Source organism: Bidens hawaiensis, unplaced genomic scaffold (genome assembly GCF_021521415.1).
Source record: "Bidens hawaiensis isolate Kalapana, Puna unplaced genomic scaffold, B.hawaiensis_p1.1 tig00001236_1, whole genome shotgun sequence".
Lineage (NCBI taxonomy): Eukaryota > Viridiplantae > Streptophyta > Magnoliopsida > Asterales > Asteraceae > Bidens > Bidens hawaiensis.
In genome coordinates this window covers 1,842,676-1,856,575 of record NW_027491070.1, presented here as the reverse complement: position 1 = coordinate 1,856,575, position 13,900 = coordinate 1,842,676, and the positions used below count along the sequence as shown (strand labels likewise).

Genomic DNA, 13,900 nt, shown 5'->3' with positions numbered 1-13,900 from the left:
AGGGTTTTTTCTGAATTAAAAGACGAGTGTATACCGATAGATTGAATTTTACTCGTCATAAAAAAAAATAAACAAACTATGATACCACATGCTTGTGCATTGTTTGTATAAACAAATTAACAAATTATAATAACTAAGTGACAAAAGCTGGTAAATAATAATAATATTATTATTATTATGTCATTTACTTAAACTAAACAATTACACACTCATTTTCATCTCTCTTCAATGGCTACCGGAGACTGGATTCCGGCGAAAGATGCGCGGCAGATGGCCATCGACGGTGATCTACCACCACCCAAATACATAGCCAACAACAACACCAAATTTGGCCCAATTGAAACCTCACTACCTTATGCTCCAGTGCCCATCATTGATATCAGTCTTTTAAGTTCATCTTCAAAACATGAAGATGATCAAGTTACTGAACTAGCTAAACTCAGATCAGCACTCACCACTTGGGGTTGTTTTCAGGTCTATTTTAAAACCCTTAATTGTTTTTTATAGTTTGTTGTTATGGGTTCTTGAAATTTATGATTTTTCTTGAAAAAAATCAAGACTTTATTATATTTCAAGATTTTCTTGAAATTAAAGATTTTTATGTTGAAAATTAGGCTGTGAATTGATTTCTTGAAATTTAATATAACCCTTAATTTCTGCCACTTTGAATATGTTCAAAATTTGAGATTTAGGATTTTCATGTTAAAATACAAGATTTTTATGTTAAAATTCAAGCTTTCTTGAAATTTAAGATTTTTATGGTTAAACCAGGGCTGTGAGGTTGATTTCTTGAAATTTAATGTCACCCTTAATATTTTGTCACTTTGTAGTAATCTTGAAAATCAATACTTTCTTTTAGTTTCAATTTTTTTCTTAAAATTAAAGATTTTGGTGTTCCAAATAAGCCTCTGAGTTGATTTCTTGAAATTTAACATGATCCTTAATTTCTGCTACTTTGTAGTAATCTTGAAAATTAAGACTTTCTTTTAATTTCAAAAATTTTCTTGAAATCAAAGATATTTGTGTTCAAAATCAGATTGTGAGTTGATTTCTTGAAATTTAATATGATCCTTAATTTCTGCTAATTTGTAGTAATCTTGAAAATTAAGACTTTTTTTTAGTTTCAATTTTTTCTTAAAATTCAAGATTTTTGTGCTCAAAATCAGATTGTGAGTTGATTTCTTGAAATTTAATATAACCCTTAAATCCTTAATTTCTGCTAATTTGTAGTAATCTTGAAAATTAAGACTTTTAATTTCAATTTTTTTCTTGAAATTATAGATTTTTATTTTAAAACTTAAAAGTTAGGTTGTGAATTGATTTCATGAAATTTAATATTAACCTTAATTTCTGCCACTTTGTAGTTATCTTGAAATTCAAGATTTTTATGTTCAAAATCAGGAATGTGAATTGATTTCTTGAAACTAAAGACTTTTGTGTTCAAAATAAGGCTGTTAATTTACTTGAAACCTTAATTTCTGCTATGTTGTAGTAATAGGTTCTTGAATTTCAAGATCAATTCAAAAGTCAAGATTTTTATGTTGAAATTCAAGATTTTAATGTTGAAAATTAGGCTGTGAATCACGGGCTAGACGAGTCGTATCTAGACAACCTTCGACAAGTGACCAAACAGTTCTTTGATCTTCCATTGGAGGAGAAAAGCAAATACTCGAGACAACCTGGTTCTTCTCAAGGCTATGGCAATGACAGGACATACTTCGAGAATCAAGTTCAAGATTGGTGCGATCGCCTCTCTCTTCGACTTCTCCCCAAAGATCAAAGACAACTCCGGTTTTGGCCAGAAAACCCGTCCATTTTTAGGTACAGTTTCTTATTATGTTAAAAATATAGCTGTTAAGGTTTATTGTAATTATCAATGTGTAAGTATTCGTTGTGTAGGGAAACCATTGAGGACTATACCGCGAAGATCAGATCTATATATATGGTGATATTCGAGGCGATGGCGACATGTTTAGATTTGGAGGAGAATGTTTATTCAAAAAATTTTACTGACGAAACGATATTTTACTAGGACGGTTTATGTTGTACCCCCCATGTCCAACCCCTGATGCAGTGCTCGGTGTGAAAGCTCATTCGGATAGATCCGGGATCACTCTTTTGTTACAAGATCCCGGAGTTGAAGGACTTCAAGTGTTGAATGATGGTAAATGGTACATGGTTCCTGTCATACGCGACACGCTCTTCGTTAATCTAGGCGATCAAATGCAGGTTACAATATTATATATACTTGTTTTAAAGTTTAAACTATGTTAGTTGTTTATAATATAAAATGTTGAATTATACAAATATGCTTGCAGATTATGAGTAATGGGATTTTTAAGAGCCCGATTCATCGGGTTGTTACAAGCAAGGAGAAGGGGAGAATATCTGTGGCTATGTTTACAGAGCCCAACCCGGACAAAGAGACTGGCCCGGTGGATGTTTTGGTTGATGAGAAGAGGCCTAGAGTGTACAAGACCGTTAAAAACTATGGCGTCTTTAATCATGAATGCTTTCAGAAAGGCATTATTCCGCTTGACGCCGTTAGAATCTGAACATATGTTTCTTGTAATATGCAGAATTTAATGGACTGTTCATTAATCAACACATAATATATGTCACAACAAGACTTTCAGTATTAAGTTCAATCTGCGTTACCAACCGTTACCAACCGGGCCAACCGTACATAAAAAATGAGTAAAGTTCGCCTATACGGGTCAGGTAACGGGTCAAAAGAGAGTTGGTTTTTTGTCCATTGTTTCTATAAATTGTCTGTCTGTCAAATAAAGTTACAAAAAGCATATTAATATGATAGGAACCTGGTTCGGGTCTATACCCGTAATAGTAAACGGGTCAAGTCACATATTCAAGTTCCCGCCTAAACAATATAAATTAAAAGAATATAATGGAGGGAAAGTAGTGGGGAAGTTTTTATCAGTTTCTAGTAACCGTTTTAAGATTAGTATTAATTGCTTTGTTTTTCCTTTGTGAGATATGGATGTTTATGTTAATTAGAATTAGGGTTCTTTAACCTTGTAATTGGAGATCAAGCCTATCTCGAATGTGGCTATTATCTTAATTTCAGTACTTTAGATTTCTGGTTTCTATCATAATACTTTTATAAAGATTTACATTCTTGAATGAAATGGTTGAGGCTGCATACATTAAATTAATTGTAAAAAAATATATATAAAAAAGACAGAATTACAAATTTTATCCTTTAAAAAAAGCCAAATTATGGTTCGTGTCCTTTTCTAAGTTTCCTTGCAGGCGGTGTACTTTAAACTTTTTTTTCCTACAAGTTATGTCCTTTACGCTAACTGGGTTAGAAAAACTCTGTTAAATCCCATCATGTGAGAAGCATGTGAGGGTAGTTTTGTCTTTTTGCCTACCCTGCTTCTTCTTCTTCTGTTTCTGTGCTGCCTCATCTCACTTCTCTCTCTATGTTCTACCACACCATCACCATAACCACTCCTCAAACACCATCACCACCGCCACCAGCCACCGCTCCATCTCCGATTCCCTCATCCACCATCGTCCTCAATTCTGATTCGTTTGGAATTAGGGTTCTATCACAAAACACCTCTTTTTTAGGGTTTTTATTTCTGATTTTTGTTCATCTCTAAAAATAAACCAACCCTACCGTCACCAACCACCATGCCAGAATCGCCGCCACCATCATCACCATGCCTGAACACCACCCAATGTCGATCAATACCCATACATCTCAATGGACACTGAGTTCCCAGGTGTCGTATACTCCGATACCACAACATCGTACACGCGCCGCCGCCCGGTGGATAACTACGCGCTGCTTAAGTCAAACGTCGACGTTTTGAACATAATCCAGCTCGGGTTGACTTTATCCGATGGGTCTGGTAACCTTCCGACCATCGATGGGACCCACCAGCGGTTTATCTGGCAGTTCAATTTTTAGGATTTTGATGTCACGCGTGACGCGCACGCGCCGGAGTCGATTGAGTTGTTGAGGCGTCAGTCGATTGATTTCGAACGGAACCGGGTTGACTCTTTTTCTCACTCCAATTTCTGTTCTTTGCTCGGAATCTTGATTTTCCGGTAACTTGTTTTGCACTTCCGGCAACACTTTATTCAACTCCAAGCTGTTGTCTTTTTGCTCATCAGCTCCAGACACAGAATAATAAGTTCTGATTACTTCCGGTTTCTGCTCCGGCAGCGGAGATGGTGGTGACGGCGGCTGTGGCGGCGGAGATGGGGATTCAGCTTCAACAACTGGCTGTGACGTTAGATAGCTGCCGGAGATCCGGGTAAGAGCTGGTGCTCCGATGTCATTTTAACTGAGTTTTTGCTCAAAAGGACAAAAAGACCAATATACCCTCACATGCTTCTCACGTGATAGGATTTAACAGAGTTTTTCTAACCCAGTTAGCGTAAAGGACATAACTTGTAGGAAAAAAAAGTTTAAAGTACACCGCCTGCAAGGAAACTTAGAAAAGGACACGAACCGTAATTTGGCTTTTTTTAAAGGACAAAATTTGTAATTCTGTCTATAAAAAAGGCACAAAATAACATATCTTTTATAAGAAAAATGTGAGCTTTTGCCTTTTGTTTACCTGGTTATCGAGCATTCGACGTTCAAGCCCTCCGGCCTCAATAAGGCGAGCACACTGCTTTACTTTACCAAAACAATATCAGTACCCGAGTCTGGTATCCGTTTTATATGTTTTTCGAAACGTGTGTTAATGTCTTTTCGACATATCGTGACTTTGTTTTCTTAGTTACGCGAGACAACTTTTGCGTAATTAAATCGTTGTAAATAAGTTTTTTTTTGTAATACAAATAACTTTTTATATAGTAGGCTTAAGTATTAGCTAAATTCTCTATGTAATTTGTCGTTTATTTTGTGTTTCATTTAACTGTGTAAATAAATTTCGATGGTTCAATAAGTTTGATAAGTAATGTTTTAGTCTTTTATAGGAGTGAAATCATGTCCTATAGTTCAGTTTTTTCAAAAGAAAAAATTCTTCATATTTAGATGGGATTTTGAGCACACGTTTCTACCTTTATCTATATAAAGATATAAGAGTGTTTTAGACTTTTAAACCTCTTGAAATGGTCACAATAGTGCAATTTTACTTTAGACAATTTAAGTAATTGCTTGTTGGACAAAAATAAGGCTTATTTATAGTTTTCATTAATATTAAAATATAATTATAATATAGTAATATTATTTAGTAAGATGATTCTAAAAAATCTTACTATGGAACCACTAGAGGTTCAATATTATTTAACTGTACTGTTATTAAATTGGGTATTTATAAAACTCGCATGGTTTTAGTGTTTTTTTTTTCACATGTAAACAAGGGTGTGCACAAAACCGAACCGAAACCAAAAAAACTAAAAATAACTGCATTAGAAACCGGTAGTTCGGTTTTGAACTTTAGAAAAAACCGAAATATTGGTTTTGGTTCGGTTTTATAATTTGTAAAGAACCGAAAAAATCGAACCGGACCGAAATAGCAAAAATCGAATAACTAAAATATCTTAACCGTAACCATTAAAACAAAATATGTCAATGACCATTTGTGTAGTTTTAACATATGGTTAATAACAAAATATATTTAGTTTATGCATATGGTTAATAACTAATAATATTGGTACTTTTAGTTTTGATTTTAAATATATATTTTATTACCTTTAATATTTGAAGTCCAAATATTCAATATTCTATTCATTATTAGTTTAAAAAAAATGTACTGCCCAATTTCAATATCTCGAGTCAATTTTTTTCCCCCAAAAAAGTTTTGCCTTGATTAGCAAAACCGAAAAAACCGCATTCAAAAGCGAACCGAACCCAAAAACCGATAAAACCGAAAACGAATGGTTTAAAAAATCAAAAAACCGAAAGTTTGGTTTTCGATTTTGTTTTAGTTAAAAACTGCATCGAACCACATCACGCACATCCCCTGCATGTAAGTCAGTGTAGTTACTGAATAATGTAAAGTAATTAGATTTTTATAAAACTTGCAAGGTATTTAGTGCTTTTTTTCACATGTGAATCAGTTCAGTTACTAGTTATTTTTAATAATTTGTAACAAAAAAAGTCACAAGAATAAGTGAAAATTAAAGTTGGTTAGTATGTCAAATTTCATGACATCACATACTCACATGCAACTTCATATATAAACAATCACACCTATATTCATCTCTCATTCTCATTGTTTTCTATTCTGTCATGACTACTGAAGACTGGATTCCGGCGAAAGATGCACGGCAGATGTCCATGGATGGTGATCTACCACCTCCTAAATACATAGCCAACAACAACACCAAATTTGGCCCAGTAGAAACCTCACCACCTTTTGCTCCTGTGCCGATCATTAATATCAGCCGTTTAAGTTCATCTTCCAAACAAGAAGATCAACAAGCCGAACTAGCCAAACTCCGATCAGCACTCACCACTTGGGGTTGTTTTCAGGTTTGTTAAGATTTAAAGCCTTAATTGTTTACCATCTTGTAATAATCTTGAAATTCAAAATATTTGTGTTTATAATCTGCAATGACGGAACCAGAACTTTTTAGACAATGGATGTTGTTACAATTTTTTTTTTCTATTTTGACTGCAGTTAAGGGGTCCAACTCATTTTGTCTTAAATAAAACCGGCCTTTATAAATGTAAAAAAATTGACAAATTCGGGTTACCAAGGGGTCAACGGAACCTATTGACCTCGCCCGGTTCAAATTTAACATAAACCTTAATTTATGTCACTTTGTATAGTAATCTTGAAATTCAACATAATCCTTAATTTATGCAACTTTGTAGTAATCTTGAGGCTTAAGTTTTTCTTGAAACTAAACATAACCCTTAATTTCTGCCACTCTGTACTAATTAATCTAGACATATGAGATTTTCTTGAAATTCAAGATTTTTATGTTGAAAATCAGGCTGTGAATCACGGGCTTTTGGATTCGTATCTAGACAATCTTCGACAAGTTATCAAACAGTTCTTTGATCTTCCGTTGGAGGAGAAAAGCAAATACTCAAGAGAAGCTGGTTCTTCTCAAGGCTATGGAAACGACAAGACCTACACTGCGAATCAAGTTCAAGATTGGTGTGACCACCTTTCTCTTCGACTTCTCCCAAAAAATCAAAGACAACTCCGGTTTTGGCCTGAAAAACCATCGAATTTTGGGTCTGGTTTCTAACTTTGTTCATCTGGATGCAATTGTTAAAGAACTAACATGTTGCGCGCTGTGCAGGGAAACCATCGATGACTACACCACGAAGATCAAATCAATATATATAGTAATATTCGAGGCAATGGCTAAATGTTTAGATATGGAGGATAACGTTTTTTTAAAACATTTTACTGAAGAGAATGATATTTTACTAGGGCGGTTTATGTTGTACCCCCCATTTCCAACCCCTGATCAAGTGTTTGGTGTGAAAGCTCACTCGGATAGATCCGGGATTACTCTTTTGTTACAAGATCCCGGAGTCGAAGGGCTTCAAGTGTTGAATGATGGTAAATGGTACATGGTTCCTGTCATACACGACGCCCTTTTTGTTAATCTAGGCGATCAAATGGAGGTGAACGAGTTCAACGAACAACTTATTTACAATATTATACTTGTTTTGAGTTATTTTACTTGTTTATTTATGATACAATTATATTTTGCAGATAATGAGTAATGGGATTTTCAAAAGCCCGATTCATCGGGTTGTGACAAACAAGGAGAAGGGGAGAATATCTGTGGCTATGTTTACAGAGCCCGACCCGGATAAAGAGATTGGCCCAGTGGAAGTTTTGGTCGACGAGAAGAGGCCTAGAGCGTATAAAACCGTGAAAGACTTTGCAGTCTTTAACCATGAATGCTTTCAGAAAGGCATCGTTCCTCTCGATGCCGTCAGAATCTAACATGTTTCTTGTTATATGCATTGTTCTTTCGCTTTCCCGTCCTAGACACCATATCATGTGTAATAAAAACATGTTTTATATATGTCGTGTTGACGTGTTGTGTTAAACATGTTTTCCAACTACTTATCATTATCATATCAAAATCGTTGAACGAAAAAATGCTAAACGAGATAATCAACTACTTATCATCATTATCATATCATATCAAAATCGTCAATGGAAAAATTGCTAAGCGTGAAACAAAACATCAAAAATAAGACATCCCGACAAGTTCAAAGAAGAACATGAAATGATGATACAATTGAAATGATAACCAACATCACCTTCAATATGGATTTAGAAGATCTTGAACAGAAGGCCTCCATGGGCGGCGAAGAATGGTGCAAACACCAAAGATTCAACAGCCATGAGCTTGATCAGGATGTTTAGTGACGGCCCGGAAGTGTCCTTTAACGGATCCCCAACTGTGTCTCCGATCACAGCCGCCTTGTGTGGGTCTGACCCTTTCGGTCCTAGCGATTTTGCATGCTCAGAAACACCAGCCTTAACATTACAAAAACACAAATCAGTAAATAATAATAATAATAATAATAATAATAATAAGGAAACGAACGAAACATAACATTTTCATTGTACCTCGATGTACTTCTTAGCGTTGTCCCACGCACCACCAGTGTTGGATGCAGAAATGGCAATCTGCATCATGTAAAATTAGTTAGAAACAAACTTATATAAAAAGAAAACTAAAGGTGACCAGTTTGAACATTTTTAATAATATGTACCTGGACACCAGAAACAAGTGATCCTACAAGAATACCGGAAAGTGTTTCAACACCAAATAAAATTCCAACGATGAGGGGAGTCAACATGACAAGAGCACCAGGCGGGATCATCTCTTTAATTGAAGCGTCGGTGGAGATTTTCACACAGGCGGCATAATCAGGCTTAGCAGTGCCTTCCATGAGGCCCGGGATGGTGTTGAATTGCCAACGGACTTCTTCAACCATTTTAAGTGCAGCTTTTCCCACACTTTTCATTGTCATTGCTGAGAACCAGTATGGAAGCATCGCACCGACGAGCAGACCAATGAAAACTTTGAGGGTTAATACATCAACAGTTGTAATCTCAGCCCGGCTCACAAACGCACCGAATAGAGCCAACGACACAAGAGCTGCTGAACCAATGGCGAAACCTTTGCCAATAGCTGCAGTGGTGTTTCCAGCAGCATCAAGAGCGTCGGTCCTCTCACGAATTCTGTGGCTCATTCCCGCCATTTCAGCAATGCCACCAGCATTGTCACTAATGGGACCGTATGCATCAATAGCCAAACCGGTGGCTATGGTGCTCAGCATCCCAAGAGCCGCCACAGCAACACCGTCAGCAAAGCTAAAACTAACAAAAATACTGATGGCAATCGCAAAGATCGGGATAATAACTGATTTGTATCCCAAAGCAAGACCAAAGATAACATTTGTAGCAGCTCCGGTACGGCATGAGTCAGCAACATCTTGCACAGGGCTAACAGAGAAACAATTAAGTTTGTCAGAATACATGAATCTTGATGTTTTATAAAAATCTAAATAATAAAAAAAAAACAGTACCTGTAAGCATTGCTAGTGTAGTACTCGGTTATGAATCCAATAATAAGACCAGCCCACAAACCAACACAGACACACAAGAACAATTGCCTGCATCATATAACAAAAAAGTCAACTTTTGTCAACATTTATTTCCCAATTTTGACTCTCAAAAGGTCAACATACCAGTTTTTAACTGCTTTCTGGGCTCCAAAATTGAAGATAGTGAAGCAAGAAGGAAGAGCAATCCAACTAACAATGGCTATACCAATAGTCATCAACACGGTTGAAATAATAAGTTGGTATTTCAAAGACGGTTCAATTTGCTTAACGGTTTTGACTTCAAAAAAGTCGGTAGCAAACAAAGTGGTGATCAAGCATACGAGGATGCCAACAGAGCTAATGATTAACAGGTACATCATTGAAGTGAAATCATGAGTGTTTCCAAACGAGGAAATTGAAGCAACAACAAGTGCTGCACATGATGACTCAGCATATGACCCGAACAAATCGGATCCCATACCAGCAATATCCCCAACATTGTCACCAACATTGTCAGCAATAACCTGCATAAAATTACCATTTCATTGATTAGAAATAATTACACCCAAAAGAACAAGCTGAAAGCCAGTTTCTTGATAGAAAAATATACTTTTAGAGTATAAATATATTGTAAAGTTATTGAGCTATATACATATGAATGGGTCAATTTTGGTTGTGTTTTATCTCAAACAGGCCAAACGAAAAAGTTAATGAATTTGAGAACAGGGTAAACGGGCCAAACAAATTGAAAGCGAACAAACTATTGACTTTTTAATCCAAGCGATCTTGACTTTTTGACTCGTGACCCAACCCAACCATACTACCACCTCTAACATAAGGGAAAACCAGGCATGTAAACGAACCAAATGTTCGGTATACCATTCGTGAACCGTCTGGCGGGAAGTTCATTTATTAAATAAATGAACGAACATGACCAGTGACCACATGTCTCGTTCATTTCATTCATTTATGTTGTCTTGTTCATTCCGTTCATTTATGTTAGTTGGTTTATGTTTGCTTAAGTTCGTTCATTTACATTCATTAATATATTCATCTAAAAGTCTTTAGTGATAGTTTAGGCGAAATTTATTATTTTTTTAGGCCTAACATATTGTTGTTCACATTTAGTTATAATTGGCTTTAGATCAATATGTTCATTCTTGTACATTCATGAACCGTTCGTTTATACCGTTAATGAACGAACATAAACAAACATGAAGTGAAGAACACGTTCATTTTTTTAACGAACGAACCTGAACAAAACCCAGTCCATTATTTAGCTGTTTGTGTACAATCGTTTGTTCAGTTAAAGTTAAACAAACGAATACAAACATGCTTTGTTCGTGTTCGTTCAGTTAGTTTACAAAAACAGGTTACAAGACCAAAAAAAAAAGGTTTTTACCGCTGGATTTCTTGGGTCATCTTCAGGGATGTTTCTTTCAACTTTGCCAACAAGATCAGCTCCAACATCAGCAGCTTTTGTGTAAATACCGCCACCGACTCTACCAAAAAGCGCCATTGATGATCCACCAAGCCCATAACCAGTTATGGACTCAAAAAGACCTTCCCAATCCTCACCATAATAAATCTTGAAAAGGTTAATAGCAATATACAATACAAGAAGCCCATTTGCAGCCAAAAGGAAGCCCATAACAGCTCCTGATCTGAATGCAACAATGAAAGCCTTGCTGACACCCTTTCTAGCCTCAAGGGTAGTTCTGGCATTTGCATATGTGGCAATCTTCATTCCAAGAAAACCGGAGATGACTGAGGTGATGGCACCAAGCACGAATGACACTGTGCTGAAGACAGCTGTCATTAGAGCCGGCTTACACATTTTGGTTGTGTTGTATGTGCATATTCTGCTACTTGTGCTAAATCCATCAACCGACCCGAGAAACACAAAGACCAGAACCGCAAAAATGACCATAAATATACCAACATATTGGTATTCGGTAAATAGGAAAGAGGTTGCCCCTGCAATTCCATGAGAAAAAATCAATAAATTATTAAAATTTCAATCCAAGAATATAACTTTCAGTTATTAAAAATGACCCTTTTAAATTTTTTATTAAAAAAAGTCAACCTTTGACCAAGGAGAGTAATTTGTAAAGATTATAACATTCAGTTCAAAAAATTACCCATTCAAAATAAAAGTCAACATTTGACCAAAGAAATACTGCTTCCACAGAGGTATACCAGTATACTCAAATGGAAAACTTAAATAAATAACAAATTAATATAATAACTTCATAGATATCAAGTTACAACATTATTATAATTAGCATAGATGATTATTTAAATAAAGTTATTCATTAGTAATAATATAAACTTACAGATTTAAAATAAATGTTAAATCATTATTCAAAGGGAAAAAAACAAAAAAATACTAGTTTGATGTTTGCTCAGTAAATCTATAAATTCATCCTGAGCCAATCATATTAACAAGAAAAAAAAGTTATATCACTGGTCCCCTTGCACATACAGACACACAACTATTTGTTGCTGTTTCATTTTTTACAAATTTACCCATATTTTGGGGATATCTTGTTTTCTTATCCAAATTAACTAGATATTTTAAAAACAAAAAAATAATAAAAGTTAAAAAGTTAGATGCAATCACATTTGGATCATAAAAAGATGCCATAAAGCAACCAATAATCATTTAAATATCAAAATTAAATAATAATAATAATAATAATAATAATAATAATAATAATAATAATAATAATAATAATCATCATCCCACCGACAACCAGCAAGATCCCACCAAGTCTTAAGATTTAAACAATGTTGAAGGAAGGTTGCAGAAGACTAAAGCAACCAAATACATTTTTATTATGTGATGAAAAATTGAAGTGTGAAAACTTGAATCAAACTCTAGTTACACGTGTATATAAAAATATTCATATAGTTTACATTGATTCAACAACCACCAACATCACTAAATTGATATGTAAATATTTAATAATTTGGAAGGTAGATCTCAACTTGAACTAAAAGTCCATACCAAACAGCTTACTTAGAAGAAAATTCAACCATGATTACAATTATAATATTACAAAACCTGTAAACTAAAATAAATGTAATAAGAATATTACGTTTTTTCATTCATATTAGTGTCGAAAAAGAAGACAATTGCAACGATGATCCTTAGTAAAAATAAAGTTATTTAAAAAATAACATTTATTTGAGTAGTTAATATAATAATATAAATCATATGAATAGGAATGGAATATAAATCGAATATTCCGTTAGGCAAATAAAAAACACACACCATGACACCACAAATTCTCATATTTCAATTTTGAAGATATTTCCAACCTAAAATAACTTAATATTATTAAACTAACAAATAACTCCAATAATATACGAAAGAGATTTTAACCGAAAACCGGTACCGGTACCGACCGAACACAAACAAATAGCACCATAGAGTTACTTCTTCTTTCAACATATTTGGTATCAGTACCATTCAATTTCGCCATTTTACGGCATTTGTAGTGGACCTATACCGAACCGGTATTCGTATTCAATATCAATACCAATATTGACCAAAAACAAATGCTACCAGAACTTTATTCATGTTTTTTGTATCGATACCATTAAGTTACGCTATTTTATAGTTTTTTATCCATACAGTAATACTTTTCACTTGTCGGTATTGGTACCGGACGGAACACAATCAGTTCCAATACCAATACCGATACCTTTTTTTATGTTTTCAGTATCGATACCATTCAGGTTCAATACTTTTCACTGTTTATTCAAAGTATTTCCAATGGTATTGATACTGATTAAAAATCAGTAGTACTGTACTGATTCAGAACCGGTACTGTATCGATCTCATATGTAACAAACTTAAATTATTATGACCTTCAGAAATGGCGTTCTGAATCTCAGCACACTTCTGAACAACCGCGTGGTCATTAATCCCTTCCTCTCTTCAATCAAGGCCTCGTTGAACCCGTTCTTCTCATCCTCATCACTTTTATTATTATTATTATCAAATGACAACTTCACTTTAGAGACCAGGTACCACTGGAACGACGAGAACGCTATTCCGATAACCGCACACACCGGAATCACTACTTCCGTGCCGAGATCTGACAGTATCGGCATAATAACTGATACAAGAACAAAATATCACCAAGTAGCAAATAATAATAACAACAATAATAATAATAATAATGATAATGATATTATTATTGTGTGGGATGGAAGAATGAATGAGTGAAACGATAAATAGGGAGGGGATTTGAATGCTAAGAGGCAACTGGGCGGGTGTGTGTGTGGTTGTTACAGACTGGTAATTGATAAGATTAGAGGGTGTGTGCATTGATGGGTTGTACTTTAGGGATTGGGAGTTGTAAGTTTGGGGTT

At 34.9% G+C, this 13,900-nt stretch overlaps 2 protein-coding genes and 2 pseudogenes across 4 annotated transcripts in view; 3 read left to right on the top strand and 1 right to left on the bottom strand.

Annotated features, from left to right (window-relative positions):
* Positions 1-13,900, top strand: part of LOC143568847 (110 kDa U5 small nuclear ribonucleoprotein component CLO-like) — a 277,562-nt gene that overhangs the window by 176,470 nt on the left and 87,192 nt on the right. The gene's annotated exons all lie outside the window — the stretch shown is intronic.
* Positions 198-2,586, top strand: LOC143568809 (protein SRG1-like; annotated as a pseudogene). The gene is made up of 4 exons (XR_013141632.1): positions 198-474; positions 1,574-1,821; positions 1,900-2,229; positions 2,319-2,586. The product of XR_013141632.1 is annotated as a protein SRG1-like (transcript).
* Positions 6,152-7,969, top strand: LOC143568820 (protein SRG1-like). Its single transcript, XM_077054877.1, has 4 exons — positions 6,152-6,457; positions 6,925-7,172; positions 7,240-7,570; positions 7,662-7,969. The coding sequence occupies exons 1-4, from the start codon at positions 6,215-6,217 to the stop codon at positions 7,896-7,898; spliced, it is 1,059 nt and encodes a 352-aa protein (XP_076910992.1). The 5' UTR covers positions 6,152-6,214; the 3' UTR covers positions 7,899-7,969.
* On the bottom strand, positions 8,061-13,688 carry LOC143568798 (pyrophosphate-energized vacuolar membrane proton pump-like; annotated as a pseudogene). The gene is made up of 7 exons (XR_013141630.1): positions 13,394-13,688; positions 10,920-11,494; positions 9,662-10,041; positions 9,500-9,586; positions 8,681-9,416; positions 8,535-8,594; positions 8,061-8,441 (listed from the first exon to the last, which is right to left on the bottom strand). The product of XR_013141630.1 is annotated as a pyrophosphate-energized vacuolar membrane proton pump-like (transcript).

Excerpts from the sequence above, each read along its gene's own strand:
- LOC143568820 (XM_077054877.1), top strand. The coding sequence starts at position 6,215 with ATGACTACTGAAGACTGGATTCCGGCGAAAGATGCACGGCAGATGTCC. Across the intron at positions 7,173-7,239 it reads GAAAAACCATCGAATTTTGG|GGAAACCATCGATGACTACA; the intron begins GTCTGGTTTCTA and ends CGCGCTGTGCAG. Across the intron at positions 7,571-7,661 it reads ATCTAGGCGATCAAATGGAG|ATAATGAGTAATGGGATTTT; the intron begins GTGAACGAGTTC and ends TATATTTTGCAG.